Source organism: Aulonocara sp. 'chitande type north' Nkhata Bay, linkage group LG12 (assembly GCF_057382095.1).
Source record: "Aulonocara sp. 'chitande type north' Nkhata Bay isolate Kocher_YH1m ecotype deep benthic linkage group LG12, A_spYH_male_GT1.1, whole genome shotgun sequence".
NCBI classification, from domain to species: domain Eukaryota; kingdom Metazoa; phylum Chordata; class Actinopteri; order Cichliformes; family Cichlidae; genus Aulonocara; species Aulonocara sp. 'chitande type north' Nkhata Bay.
Window position 1 is genome coordinate 7637956 of NC_141355.1, and position 12720 is coordinate 7650675.

The following is a 12720-nucleotide window of genomic DNA, read 5'->3' on the forward strand; positions in this document are numbered from 1 at the left end:
ACGCTAAGCGGAAGGAAGGGGGCCGGGGACTGGTGAGTGTCAGCACCACAGTCCAGGATGAGACAAGGAACATCCACGAATACATCACAAAGATGGCCCCAACTGACCGAGTGCTCAGTGAACACCTCGGGCAGCAGAAACCCAAGAAAGTGGAGGAAGGCGAGGAACCATCATGGAAGGACAGGCCCCTGCACGGTATGTACCACCGGCAGATAGAGGAGGTGGCTGATAACCAGAAATCCTACCAGTGGCTGGACAAAGCTGGACTGAAAGACAGCACAGAGGCACTAATCATGGCAGCACAAGAACAAGCTCTGAGTACAAGATCCATTGAGGCTGGGGTCTATCACACCAGGCAAGACCCCAGGTGCAGGATGTGTAAAGATGCTCCAGAGACAATCCAGCACATAACAGCAGGGTGCAAGATGCTAGCAGGCAAGGCATACATGGAACGCCATAACCAAGTGGCCGGCATAGTGTACCGCAGCGGTCCCCAACCCCCGGGCCTCGGACCAGTACCGGTCTGTGAGTCGTTTGGTACCGGGCCGCAAGAGTTGAGGCTCAGGTGTGAAATGTATGGTTTTCAGGGTTTTTATCGGTTTTCAGCGTTATTTTGTTATCGTTTTTATCGTTTCATTCCTGGGTCTTTTCACGTGTGTTATGAATAAATCTTCTTTTTTCGGTACCGGTACTAGTTTCATTTTGTTGTATTTATCCGCGACACCTTAAAGGCCGATCCGTGAAAATATTGTCGGGCATAAACCGGTCCATGGCGCAAAAAAGGTTGGGGACCGCTGGTGTACAGGAACATCTGTGCCGAGTATAACCTGGACGTCCGGGGTCAAAATGGGAGATGCCCCCAAGGGTGGTGGAGAATGACCGAGCTAAGATCCTGTGGGACTTCCAGATACAGACGGACAAAATGGTGGTGGCTAACCAACCGGACATAGTGGTGGTAGACAAACAGAAGAAGACGGCCGTAGTGATCGATGTAGCGGTTCCGAATGACAGCAACATCAGGAAGAAGGAACACGAGAAGCTGGAGAAATACCAAGGGCTCAGAGAAGAGCTCGAGAAGATGTGGAGGGTGAAGGTGACAGTGGTCCCCGTGGTAATCGGAGCACTAGGTGCGGTGACTCCCAAGCTAGGCCAGTGGCTCCAGCAGATCCCGGGAACAACATCGGAGATCTCTGTCCAGAAGAGCGCAGTCCTGGGAACAGCTAAGATACTGCGCAGGACCCTCAAGCTCCCAGGCCTCTGGTAGAGGACCCGAGATATATATATATATATATATATATATATATATATATATATATATATATATATATTTGTTTTTTTCATTGTTTTTTCATCCAATGTTAGCTGAGCTCGCCATATGAGTTATTTAGTGATATTTAATGTTAAGAAGTATTCTACTGACTTTATTTTGCAGTGTTGTGAAATTCAACTGTATTGCATTCAAAAATTGTCACTAGTTGTCTTTTGCATTGTCACTTTTTTTTTTTTTATTAATACTGGGCTTTTTTTTTTTACACAATCTAACAATCATTGTTGTAACCTTTTATGATGTATCTTTTAAAAATTATAGAACTTGATTCAATTTGATGGTAAGAACGACAAATAAAATTTTTTTGGCTTTTATCTCATTGTTTTGAGACATTGACATTCAATCATTGCCTCATAGTTCAGTGCAAAACAATGTCTTGAAAGTGCGTCTGTGGACCATCATTCAAAAGAACCACATCCAGAAAAGTATTTATTGTATGAAGATAAAGTTTCACGGCCATAATGCAAAAAAAAAAAAAAAAGTTTTCTTATTTGAGATGAGGTGATCCAGCTGAGGAGATAAGATTTACAGCTCAAAAGATCTCCTGTGTCCTTTGCCCCACAGTAGGACACAGGACATCTTTTTTGGCTGTGAAATCTTTAACAAGGAATAGGCCTCAAGAGCTGTTCTGATAAAAACTGCAAAAATAAAGAAACGCCAAAAATGATGACAATTTAATCCACCATTTCTCCGAATGACCAGATCACGAGCCTGTCTGCTGAAAAGCCAGTGGGATGTCTGGAGGTGTTCCTGCAGCTCCTGAATAAAGACAGGGATATTGCAGCCATTGCAAAAATGTATACACAGCAAGCACACATTAAAAGTGTGAAAGGATTTATTTAAAGACAGCACTTGGTGCCAGTCTACTTGTGAGAACATAGAGAGCAGTAATGGACATCTGCAGATAATTTCCCATTTTTCATCAAACTGTGTCAATTGTATCATCTGAATTTGACTTAAATAAGCATACATTCATGGATGGTGTTGAAATTTCCACAGAACAACTTGTGAAGTGGCTGCACATTACAAACCACCCCCGGTCATGTGGGTTGATAAGACGTAGCCTTCCGGTAACAATAGCGGTGCCTTTTAGACTTATTCTGAGTTAAATTGACATGTCACTGTATTTAAATAGTAGAGACAGTTTTCAGTCCTGTTTCGTTTATCTCAGTGAGTGACATTCATTGTCTGTCAGCTGTTTACAGTACTCCCATTGGAAATTAGAGATTCATGGTGATCCTGAGCAGACATTCACAACTAACTGCGAGGAATTAGCAAATGATCCCTGCGGCGCATAGATCAGTGCACTTTATCTAGCTCGCTACAGCAGCTCTTCCTGTCCTGGGTGTTGAACAGCAGTGCAACCTGTGCTGGGGCGAGGTTCTGTCTGCAGTTTTCCTCCAGGATCTCTGGTTCAGAGCAGTCGTTCCCCGCCGGGAGCTGAGTCTGCCTGAGGGCTTGAAGTGGACACGTCCCCACTTTGGGGCAGTGGGCGATAACAACTGACAGAGGCGGGTGAGACACTGTTGCCAGACCACCCTCTAAAGGGGAGATGTGAGCAGGACAGCGGCAGGAGTTCTCACAGGTACTGCTGCTGTGCTCTGTGAAAAGGTCAAAGCTGAGGCCATTTGCTTTGAGCCTGATGGAGTCCGTGATGCTGTTGTGAGTAGAGTTCCGCTTACTCCCGCTGCTCTCAAACACCTCCCGCTTCCCCAGGATGTGCCGCCTAATAATCCTACGGAAGGTGTGCCGGAACTCTCGGATGCGGTAGGCGTAGATGAAGGGGTTGACCACAGAGTTGGCATGGGATAGGATAATGGCCACATACATAACCAAAGCAGGAGGACGATCACACTGAGGACAGAAGAGGGTGAAGCAGTTAATGATATGTAAAGGAAGCCAGCAGACCGCAAACAGGCCCACAATGATGGCCAGAGACTTGGCAGCCTGGACCTCTTTCTGCAGGACGGAGCGGGACTTTTCCCCATGAGACGCTTTTACTTCAATCAGCATGAGCTGGTGGCGAGCTGCCATGAAGATACACAGGTAGATGGCCAACATTAGCAGCAAGGGGATCAGCACACAAGCAAAAAAGTTGAAGTAGACCATGTACTCCATGTCGACAACATCCTCAAACAGGCACTTCATCATGCCCGGCTGGCAGGGGCTGCTTTTGGTTTCGTTGGTGCCGTTTCTTGACTCCCCACCATGCCAGCCCATCATGGGGGTCAAACCGATGATGATGGATAAAATCCAGCATATGGCAATGATGCCTCGAGCCCGCTGTCCTGTCACCAAGCTGTTGTACCTGGACAGGGAGACAATACACGTGTCAAGCTTCAATTGTCTTTCAGCTCCTGAGAACTCAGAGATAAAGGTTTGTTTCCCTCTGCCACAATGACCTCTATAAACCTCATAAGAAAGCTTCCGTCCCTTGTTTGAATTAATTATTACTGTATACGAAAGTACCCCGCTGATTTATCATTTGCTTATGCGATCGTTCCGGGGAAGCAACTCTCATACCGGAACTACAAGAGACAAGAATAAACAAACTGAGTCTTTCAGGACTCAGGACTCCTCAAAGGAAGGAGCCTATTTTTGGTTCGCCTGTAGCACAGTGTGGGAGAGCAGCTGAGACATTTGGCTTGTTTCTATCACATTCTTCAGATGTTAAAGTGCAAAGGTTAATACTGCAAAAACACCCCCCCCCCCCCCCCCCCTTTAGAGATGTACAAACACAACGCAGAAGAGCCCTCACATACGTATGTTCAGCAGGAGGAGTGTGTTCGAGCCCTAAAGGGCGAGACGTCTGACCGGCGCAGCAGTGCGGTAACGATGAGGTAACAGCATCACTGTCACTGTCAGGTCTGCAGATGCACCGTCGTTGGCAAATTTGCATGTTAAATCAACATCTCACTGGGTTTGGAGCTTTTTTGTTGTTATTTTTACATTACAATAATAAAAGTAAGTTTACAAAACAGGCTTACACAGTCTGTGTAAGCAATTAGAGCGATATTTGTTTGATTGCTCCGGGGGGAATTTGCCCTGTGGGAGACGCTGTTTCTGAACAGTCTTATTCAGCCATGGAATATCTGGTTCAAATGTCAAATGTTTTAACCGACAGAAATGAAATGAAACGTTGGGCGTCATCGTGAGAATTCTACTGCTTCTGATTAAAAACACACATTGGACTAAAGTAAGAATTAATTAAGAGTTAAAACGTTCCTATTTTGTTTTCCAAATCTGATCTTCGTTTCTTTCTGTGCTTGGACATGTTGAAAAAATGGTTTTTAAGTAGTAATCAGCTGTTTTACTAATGCTAATCAACTGTTTATTGGTGCCTTATTAACACACGTAATAATGCAGTTATAAAGGATTTCACTTATTCTATTAACTCATAAATTTTGCACCAATAAATGATAAATGATCCACTTTTCCTCATGGTTACTGACCTGAGTGGTATCTTGATTGCAATGTAGCGATCTATAGCGATGGCCAGCAGACTAAAGATGGAGCTCTGTGTGAGAACCAGCACAAAGCACGCAATAAACAGGCAGCCATAGAAGTTGGAGCAGAACCCGATGCTGATGACAATGGCAAAGGGAATGGCCAGGACGCCCACGGCGATGTCGGCCACAGCCAGCGACACCACGAAGAAGTTGGTGATGCTCTGGAGGTTACTGTTGAGGGCCACGGCCCAGCAGACCAACACATTTCCCAGCACTGAGAAGATGGCAATCAGCAGCTCCAGGGTGATGTAGAAAAATTTGTCCCGCATGATGAGGCAAACAGCGAAGAGGTCACTAATGCGGGGGGAGGAAATCTCACCTCAACGTCCATAGCTGCAGCCTAGCAGCTGCTGAACTCAGCCTTGTCACCTCCAGAGAAACAGCCACTAGATTCCACAAAACAGTGACTCCTTCACACCTGCTCAGCTTAAAATACTGAAAAAGAAAAATGAATCACATGGAGCTATCATCACTCCGCATGCAGGGTGCAGTCACCTCCATTCTGTCCTCATAAAAAAGCTCTTCTGCTGTCCTCTCCCCTCAGCTCCTTCCCCTCGGCGTCCTTTTCCCACGAGCTCCTTGAAAGGCTGAGATGATGCCAGCAACAGACATCACAGTGACATCGCTCTGTTGGAAATAAAAAAAAAATGGTGCAAAAGTGAAAAAGAAGAAATGCTCCTACAGTAGAGGAAGTGAATATGGGACTTTGTATTAGGTATAAAGCGAGGCACCCTGTTTGCATTTGAAAGATCTACAAACACAATACAGGTTCCTTCTTATCAGTTATGAAGTACACTTATATGGGCGTTATAGGGTACACTTATATATAGTCACAATATTTCCAGAAGCATCAGCAGCTTTAATAAAACCACAGACACCTTTCATAAAGCCACATTACACTGCAAAAAAAAAGAAGCAATGTCACTGTTCGGTTGTGTGAGACTTTTAGTTGCTGATGCCTCCTATAAACAGTCTTTCTGACCCTGCAAAAGGGCAGTGGGAGAGCAACTTGTGTAGCCTCCATCAGCACGAGCATGCACGGCTCCACGTTGTAGCAAACTGCTGTCAAAATGCAGTTTGAATCATTTATACTGTGCTAAAATCCGATGTTATACTACAATACTGCAACATAATTCAGATTTGCTCTGACAAGCACAGACTTGTGACAGTTTCTGATGTTTAAGTTCAGACACTCAATTTAGAAGTTTATATCCATTATGTTTTGTTTAGACTTTGATTGTCGTGGATTTGCGATGTGATTTCCAGCATTTGTGTAGCCAAGAACAGCAGACCTTGACTCCTGTGGTAGATAAAGATTTTCAACTAGTAAAAAAAACAGGGAAAAATAAGAAATGCGATCTTATCTTGTGATAATTCAAGAGAAATGGGCACTGAACTCAACGTGAACCTGTTTTATGGATTACTTCTGCAACAGTTGTGATCACATACAATAGAAAGTTCAGAGGTGTGACGCTGCATTGGCCTTAAGCCTGCTATCGTCTGAGGCACGTCCATGCAGCAGCTTATTTTGAAAATGTACATTAATATTACAGTAAAAATCACCTTTCACAGTTATAACAGTTAACTATGACCTTAACATAACTGTAGATGGTCAACTAAAAGGCTGGCTGTACTAAACTGCAAAGCCTCAATTCTACAAAGTATGTGAACATGTTAGTGTTGATTCCAGAAGCTGCGCTGTACACAGTGTAAATGCTACATGCTGGTAAATGTAGCTGTTAGATATTTACTGTTATTATTTGTTACAGCAGGTTCAGGACAAAAGGTTCTGCTACAGTGAAAATCCTGTGTGTCCAGTTTTATAATGCATGCTGTACAGTATTATACGACGGCTAAAATGCGATTCTCTCAGTTCTGTGAGCGCTAAAACTAAAACGAAACATTGTGACCACAGGAAGTGCGCGTTGAGAGATGAGTCACACTCAGAGTATCGTAGTGGGTTTTGTAGCTGCTGTCTTTCAGGCAATTCAAAACAGATAAGACCAAAGATAAGTAAATAAATGTATTACTTGTGCTTTTATTGAAAAGCACAAGTGTGTGAATGTGAGAGTGAATGAATAGTGGAATTGTACAGCGCTTTGAGGTTCTCGAAAAGCTCTATATAAATGCAATCCATTATTATTATTATTATTAATATTATACGTGATTATATGACTATATGTGTATAAATGATCAATTCTTTGTTAGCAATTTTTCCAAATATGATTAAAAAGTAATATTTCAATATTAGGTTTGTTTTTACCAACCCAGGCAGCTATCTTCATTGACATAATGGTTTCCCTAGCCCCTTACCCTAAACCTAACCAGAACCTAATTGTAACCCTGACCCTAAAGCCACATTTTGAGCCTCAAAAAGGCCTTCAAACTTGTGAGGACCGGTATGTGTGTTCTCACAAGTGACTGTTGGTTCTCACAAGTATAGTAGAATGCAGATTTTGGTCCTCACAAGGATAGCTAGACAGGAACACACACACACACACACAAACAAAAGAGGGAAAAAAACAGAAGAAAAGAAGAAGAAAAAGTTAAGCTTCGTACTTGAAAAGATTTCCCTATTTTGCAAAATATCATTAGGATGCAACAAAAGGTAAAATAATGATAAAACGGGAAGATGAACAGGGAACAGAAATAACCAACAAAGGAAAGGAACACATGTAATGTAATCTGATCTTGAAACTACCAATTCCTTATTTTGGAATTTGGAAATTTCTTTGAAAAACAAATATCGTTTTTGACCCCAGAAATGACTTCTAATGATCAAATAGGACTAAAGTCTTAATGCTGAGTACAATGTATTTGTAGATAGCAGATGGCTTTTTTGGTTCAAGTCACATTAAATGATGCAATACAGTGAATCAAAGGGCTTTTTGTGCCATAAAGGAATTTATTTTCAAAAGCTCTGTTTTTAAAGGTAAAATATTTTATACTCACAAAATCTCTCATTGACCTCATCTGAGGTGGGAATGATATGATCTGAATTTTGAGAAAAAAGACTTAAACAAATAACAAAAAGGTGGATAAAACCGAACTCCAATCAAAGAAAATTAAACCTTTTACAAGAAACAGACAAAATGATCCAAAAGAGAATAAGCGTGATGATGGAAAATGGTAAATTCATATTTAAAATCTTCTTTTCTATAAGTTTAAATGGGTGGAAACACATTAGTATGGAACTGTGTCTGCAAGCGTGTTGGTAAAGTGTTGCGTTTAATGCATTTAAACATGAGTTTAGAGCATGTTTTTCTCTTTTCCGTGACTTGCAGTTTTGAATAGAGTTAAGTTTTGCTGTCAACAGGATAAGGAAGCTGTCAAAAAAGAAGTACGCTTCATACGAGCAGTATTACAACTCTGCAGTACAAAAGCAGATAAGAGCAAACACCTTTGTAAACATTTTTGGGTGAAATATCGTGGCGAGAGGGAAAAAAAGAATTGTAGCACAATTCTTGGAAGTTTGATATGGCTTGTGGTCTATTCTCAGTCAGACTATAGTTTAGATGCCTTGATAGCTTTGAGCCGTCAGCACGCAGCTCACTGAGCTTACAAATAGAAGCTGTTTTTGTGCTGCTGAATTCCCTCTGAGGGGATGTTTGTGAAGGTTAGACTGAGTTTTCAAAGATACCAGCTGTGATGGAACACAAAGGTCTTTGCTCTCCCAGTCATGCTTTTCCCTCAGGGTTAGATGAGCCATTAATACTAAAATACTGCTATTCCACGTTTGCGTGTCATCAGGAGATATCCTTTTAATTCCAAAGGGCTTATAAATAAAGTTTTAACTGTTGCTGTTTTAAGAGATGTTGGTGTGCGACTAGAATTCCAGTGTTTTTTATGTATCAGTACTTCACAGTAATAATCCCAAAGGACAAGAAAGGAAATCATGAATTTCTTAAAACTGCACCAGTGATTCTCCCATGCTAGCCACACAGTAAGAAGCTGTCCTAAAATAAAATTATGAGACACATCAGAGAAGCTCCAGGGAGTAATAGTGAGACAGGGTTAGGGTGCAAGCTTTGGTTCACAGCAGCCACTTTGAGGGATGAAATCTGTACAAATATTGATATTTATTAGTATCTTTGTACTGAGAAAGATAAAGAAGAAGTCAGCCAATGCAGCACACCAACAATAAACCACAGCACATCACCACCCTTTACCACTGCACAAGAGAAAATTAAAACTTGAGCTTCCTTTCACCGCAGGCTCTCGCTATGCTGTCCATACAAAGTGCCAATACTGCTGCAAGCACAGTGAGTCGCCTCACTATCTCTGAGCATCTGTGTTGACTCTTTTGCACTAAAGCATCGTAGCATATTGAGAAGCAGGTAACAGTGATCAAAATTACAGTCTGATTAAATAATATAATGAAATCTGGGCTTAAACAGTAGATTTTATGGTGAGAGTGTGTCAAGAAATTAACAACTGGGCTAAAACAATTAGCCAAAAAAAATGGATTTTCAAGTCTGACCGATTTATTATGAAGGCAATGTCATTGTTAGCTATATGCCAATTTTTGGCTTCACAATTTGTAATGACTTAGAGCTCAAAATGTAAAAAGTAAAGACACAAAGGGAGAGACACCCTTCAAACAAAACGAGTGTTAGCTTAAACCATTAGCTTAGGCTCTAGATATAGTTAAAAATATACTGATAGCGAAGAGTAAGCTACTGGATAACAGGGATTTAAAGTAGCCTAAAACAGATGGATAAATGAGTGAAAATAGGGCATTGCAATTATGAATAAATACCTGTTAGCTGGAATTAGCAGGTAGCTGTAAACTGGATAATGGTATTGGATAAAAGTAGTAACTAAATATTTGGATATTACAGGTGAAATTGCTAAAGCTAACGACAAGAGTAGGTAGTGGTTGAAGCAGGTCATAGTTGTTAAATTAGACATAAGATAAGATAAGATAAGATAACCTTTATTAGGTTATCTTATAGTTATATACATAGTAGATAAATACTTAAATGTGTAGCTTAGAGTCGTGTAGCATAGAACTGGATAAATGAAAGCTAAAGATAAAAACTAATGGTTCAAAATTTTATGGATACGCAACTGCTGAAAAAAATGGAAACATTTCTAGATGAATGGTTAGAAAAAAGTTATGGATATTTTGTGGTAAGTGTTGAAAACAGGCCTACTGGTCTAAACAGTGACAGTTAACTGATGTCTACTTATAAAACCAGTCTTATTAAACAACACCCAGTTTATGATGAAACTAAACACACACTGAATATGTGTCCTACATCAAGTAACAGCCTGTAACAAATCACAAAAGACGAGTAAAGTAGAGTGGTCACTGCTGTGTGACACAGTCCACTTGACTCTGTCTTTGTGTCTGCACTTGACTCATGGCCACAGTTACTCACATGAAGACACCAGGGGCAGAAAGCAGCTGTGCACAGTGACCCCCCACCTGTTGTGGCAATCTCGCTAATAAATCAAGGAATCTCTGTATGTGTGTTCTTCACATGGAGACAAACGTTTATTCTTTCTGCCTCAGACCTGGTGGCTGTGCAGCTCAGGCCCTGACCAAGTGCACTGTCCGGTCGGGGTACTTTGAATGAGTGGTGTTCCCATTTCACAAGGTCTCTAGTTGCTAGGTAACATCTTTGACTTCACAGATGATGTCACACTGTTCTGTGACCACTGTCACCAGTTTATGTAACATAGTTTATGAATCAACATCCTCCACTCTAACATGTACATGCTACTACACCTTAGGGAGGAGACTTGTTAAAAACAAATTAATTTAAGCATATGTAACATTTGACACTTTAATAGAGGGACCACAGCGCCAGCAGTGCTGTTATCATTTCATATGTTGCATTTTAGAAGAATTATTCAGATTATGTGTCATAAAAACAATGATTGCAGGACAACAGGGGTACCTGATACTGTGATGGTAATGTTTTGCTCGTTTGTTTTTGCTTTTTATGTCTTTTCTTCTTCTTCTTTTGCACTTGAACATGATGTAATTGATTGTGAGGACAAGCAAAGCTGCATTATTTCTGTGCAACATAAACTAATTACGGCACTACAGCTGTTTTATTACTGAATCTCGAGTCTTCCGGTTGCAGAGGAAGCCCAGGTCGCAATACAGGTTTAAGAGATGAAGTATTTCATTTATTAGGTTAAGTGTTCAACAGGCCGTGTTATAATAAGCTCACCGGGGATTTTGTGGAATCACTATCAGCAGACTTTTTTTCTGCAAGCCTCTGAGAAAACCCACAGTATGCAAATACGCACTAGACATCAGTTTTCACAGAAACCTCACCTGTTTCTCATCTTGCCGTGGGCACTAAAGCAAAAATACGACTGTTACATGAAAATGTTCATTCACGTGTTCATAGTGTGAAAACTGAAAGCACTGCCAGTGAAAGTGAAGTCTGCGTTTAATTCATTTTTGCGCAAGATGCAGTCAGTCGGCGCGCACGGCTTACCTTTCTCTCCGCAGGCTTCCTTTCCTACAAATGGCAAAATTTTGATATCCAAAGGCACTTGATGAAACGAGGCGACAGAAAAAGTCGACTTAAAAATATTACGCAAATGACGGCTTTCACTTCCCACTGAGCGACCAACTTCTTCAATTCACGCCTTAAATTTTCCGTCCAGCTGCACTTCACTTTTTCTTCTTCTTTTTGTAAAGTTGACTTTAAAGCGCAGCTCAATAATAAAAACACACCATCGAGCTCTGATCGACGTGTCTCCACTGAAAGAAAGAAGACTCCTGCTTTTGTCACTTCACAAAGATGAGATCTGCTCTTTACTCTCGCTCTGCTCCGGTCAAGTGAGTGTCTCTCGCTCTCTCTCTCACACACACACACCCTCCATAAAACAGGCTGGCTGTACCTCAGTTTCCTCTTCGGGGTCAGACAGCTAAAAGCATGCTGTGTATACGTGATGATGGTGATGATGTCACGCGTTAAACACGGTGTGTCTGCTGTGCAACTTGAGATGCTCTGAATCAGTTAAGCCGGTTATCTTTCTAACACAGAGGGACAATTATCCGGTTAGTGCTCGGTACCAGAGCTCTGTCGCGTTTTATTACCTGGATAATGTATGTTGAGTGGAAATGTAATGTTCTAGCCCCGGGCGAGGTTCAAACCCTGCGTGACATAAACAAAGGTGCAGATTTCAGGGGGATGTGCGCTCTTTTTAAATCCCGTCGTCCGGTATGAACCGTCACCACCCCTGACTCAACTCCGTCTCGCTTTCTCGCCTTTTCTTTAAAAGTCATTCTTTTAAAAGTAGTCTTGTCCAACGGTTCTTCAGGCTTCCCGAAAGTCTCCCAAAGGGTTTCTTTGGGATATTTGCTGATTTTTCACCAACTTTCAGTCTAGTCGTTGTACCTGACATTTTATTAGAGACATTTTGTGTCTGTGTGCGTATTATGCCCCTTCACACTGACCTGTGAATCATTCAATTAAAAATACAAAGGAAAAGAAAGAAAAGGCACCTAACTCAACTGATGGAGTGTTGTGTGTGTAGACACAACAATAAGCTTTATCTACACATAACAGACAACTTGGCAAAGAATCAATTTTAAAATGTCTTTCTGTATTGTGTTACCATCTTGTTACAAAAGCACAGCATTCGCTCCAATTTCTTCATCTGAACACCAAAGACAGTCTGACAGGCATAAAATAGTGTTTGTACAGCAAGATTCTCAAAAAGATGTTTGCTAAAAACTTGGCATATCTTGATGAGACAGAAGTGTCATCAGAAATGGTGTCAATAAAGGTTAGCTGTTAGGAAGCCATTCTTAATGAAGGGAAACAGAGAGGAAAGGACGAGGAAGTTACACAAGAACAAAAGTCAGTAAGTCAGTAAGGGGTCTTATGAGTGATGAATCCAATTCTGAAGTTC

At 41.4% G+C, this 12720-nt stretch overlaps 1 protein-coding gene across 3 annotated transcripts; it reads right to left on the reverse strand.

Annotated features, from left to right (window-relative positions):
- Positions 1-1409: 1409 nt before the first annotated feature.
- adora2aa (adenosine A2a receptor a) lies at positions 1410-10338 on the reverse strand. Of its 3 annotated transcripts, XM_086312840.1 has the most exons (4): positions 10221-10338; positions 4780-5463; positions 3281-3635; positions 1410-3181 (listed from the first exon to the last, which is right to left on the reverse strand). In XM_086312840.1, the coding sequence occupies exons 2-4, from the start codon at positions 5103-5105 to the stop codon at positions 2627-2629; spliced, it is 1236 nt and encodes a 411-aa protein (XP_086168966.1). In that variant the 5' UTR covers positions 5106-5463; positions 10221-10338; the 3' UTR covers positions 1410-2626. The 3 variants fall into 3 exon arrangements, with proteins under 3 accessions (XP_086168966.1, XP_086168964.1, XP_086168965.1); XM_086312838.1 differs by having other exon boundaries at positions 1413-3635; XM_086312839.1 differs by lacking the exon at positions 10221-10338 and adding an exon at positions 9596-9680 and having other exon boundaries at positions 1413-3635.
- Positions 10339-12720: the final 2382 nt, after the last annotated feature.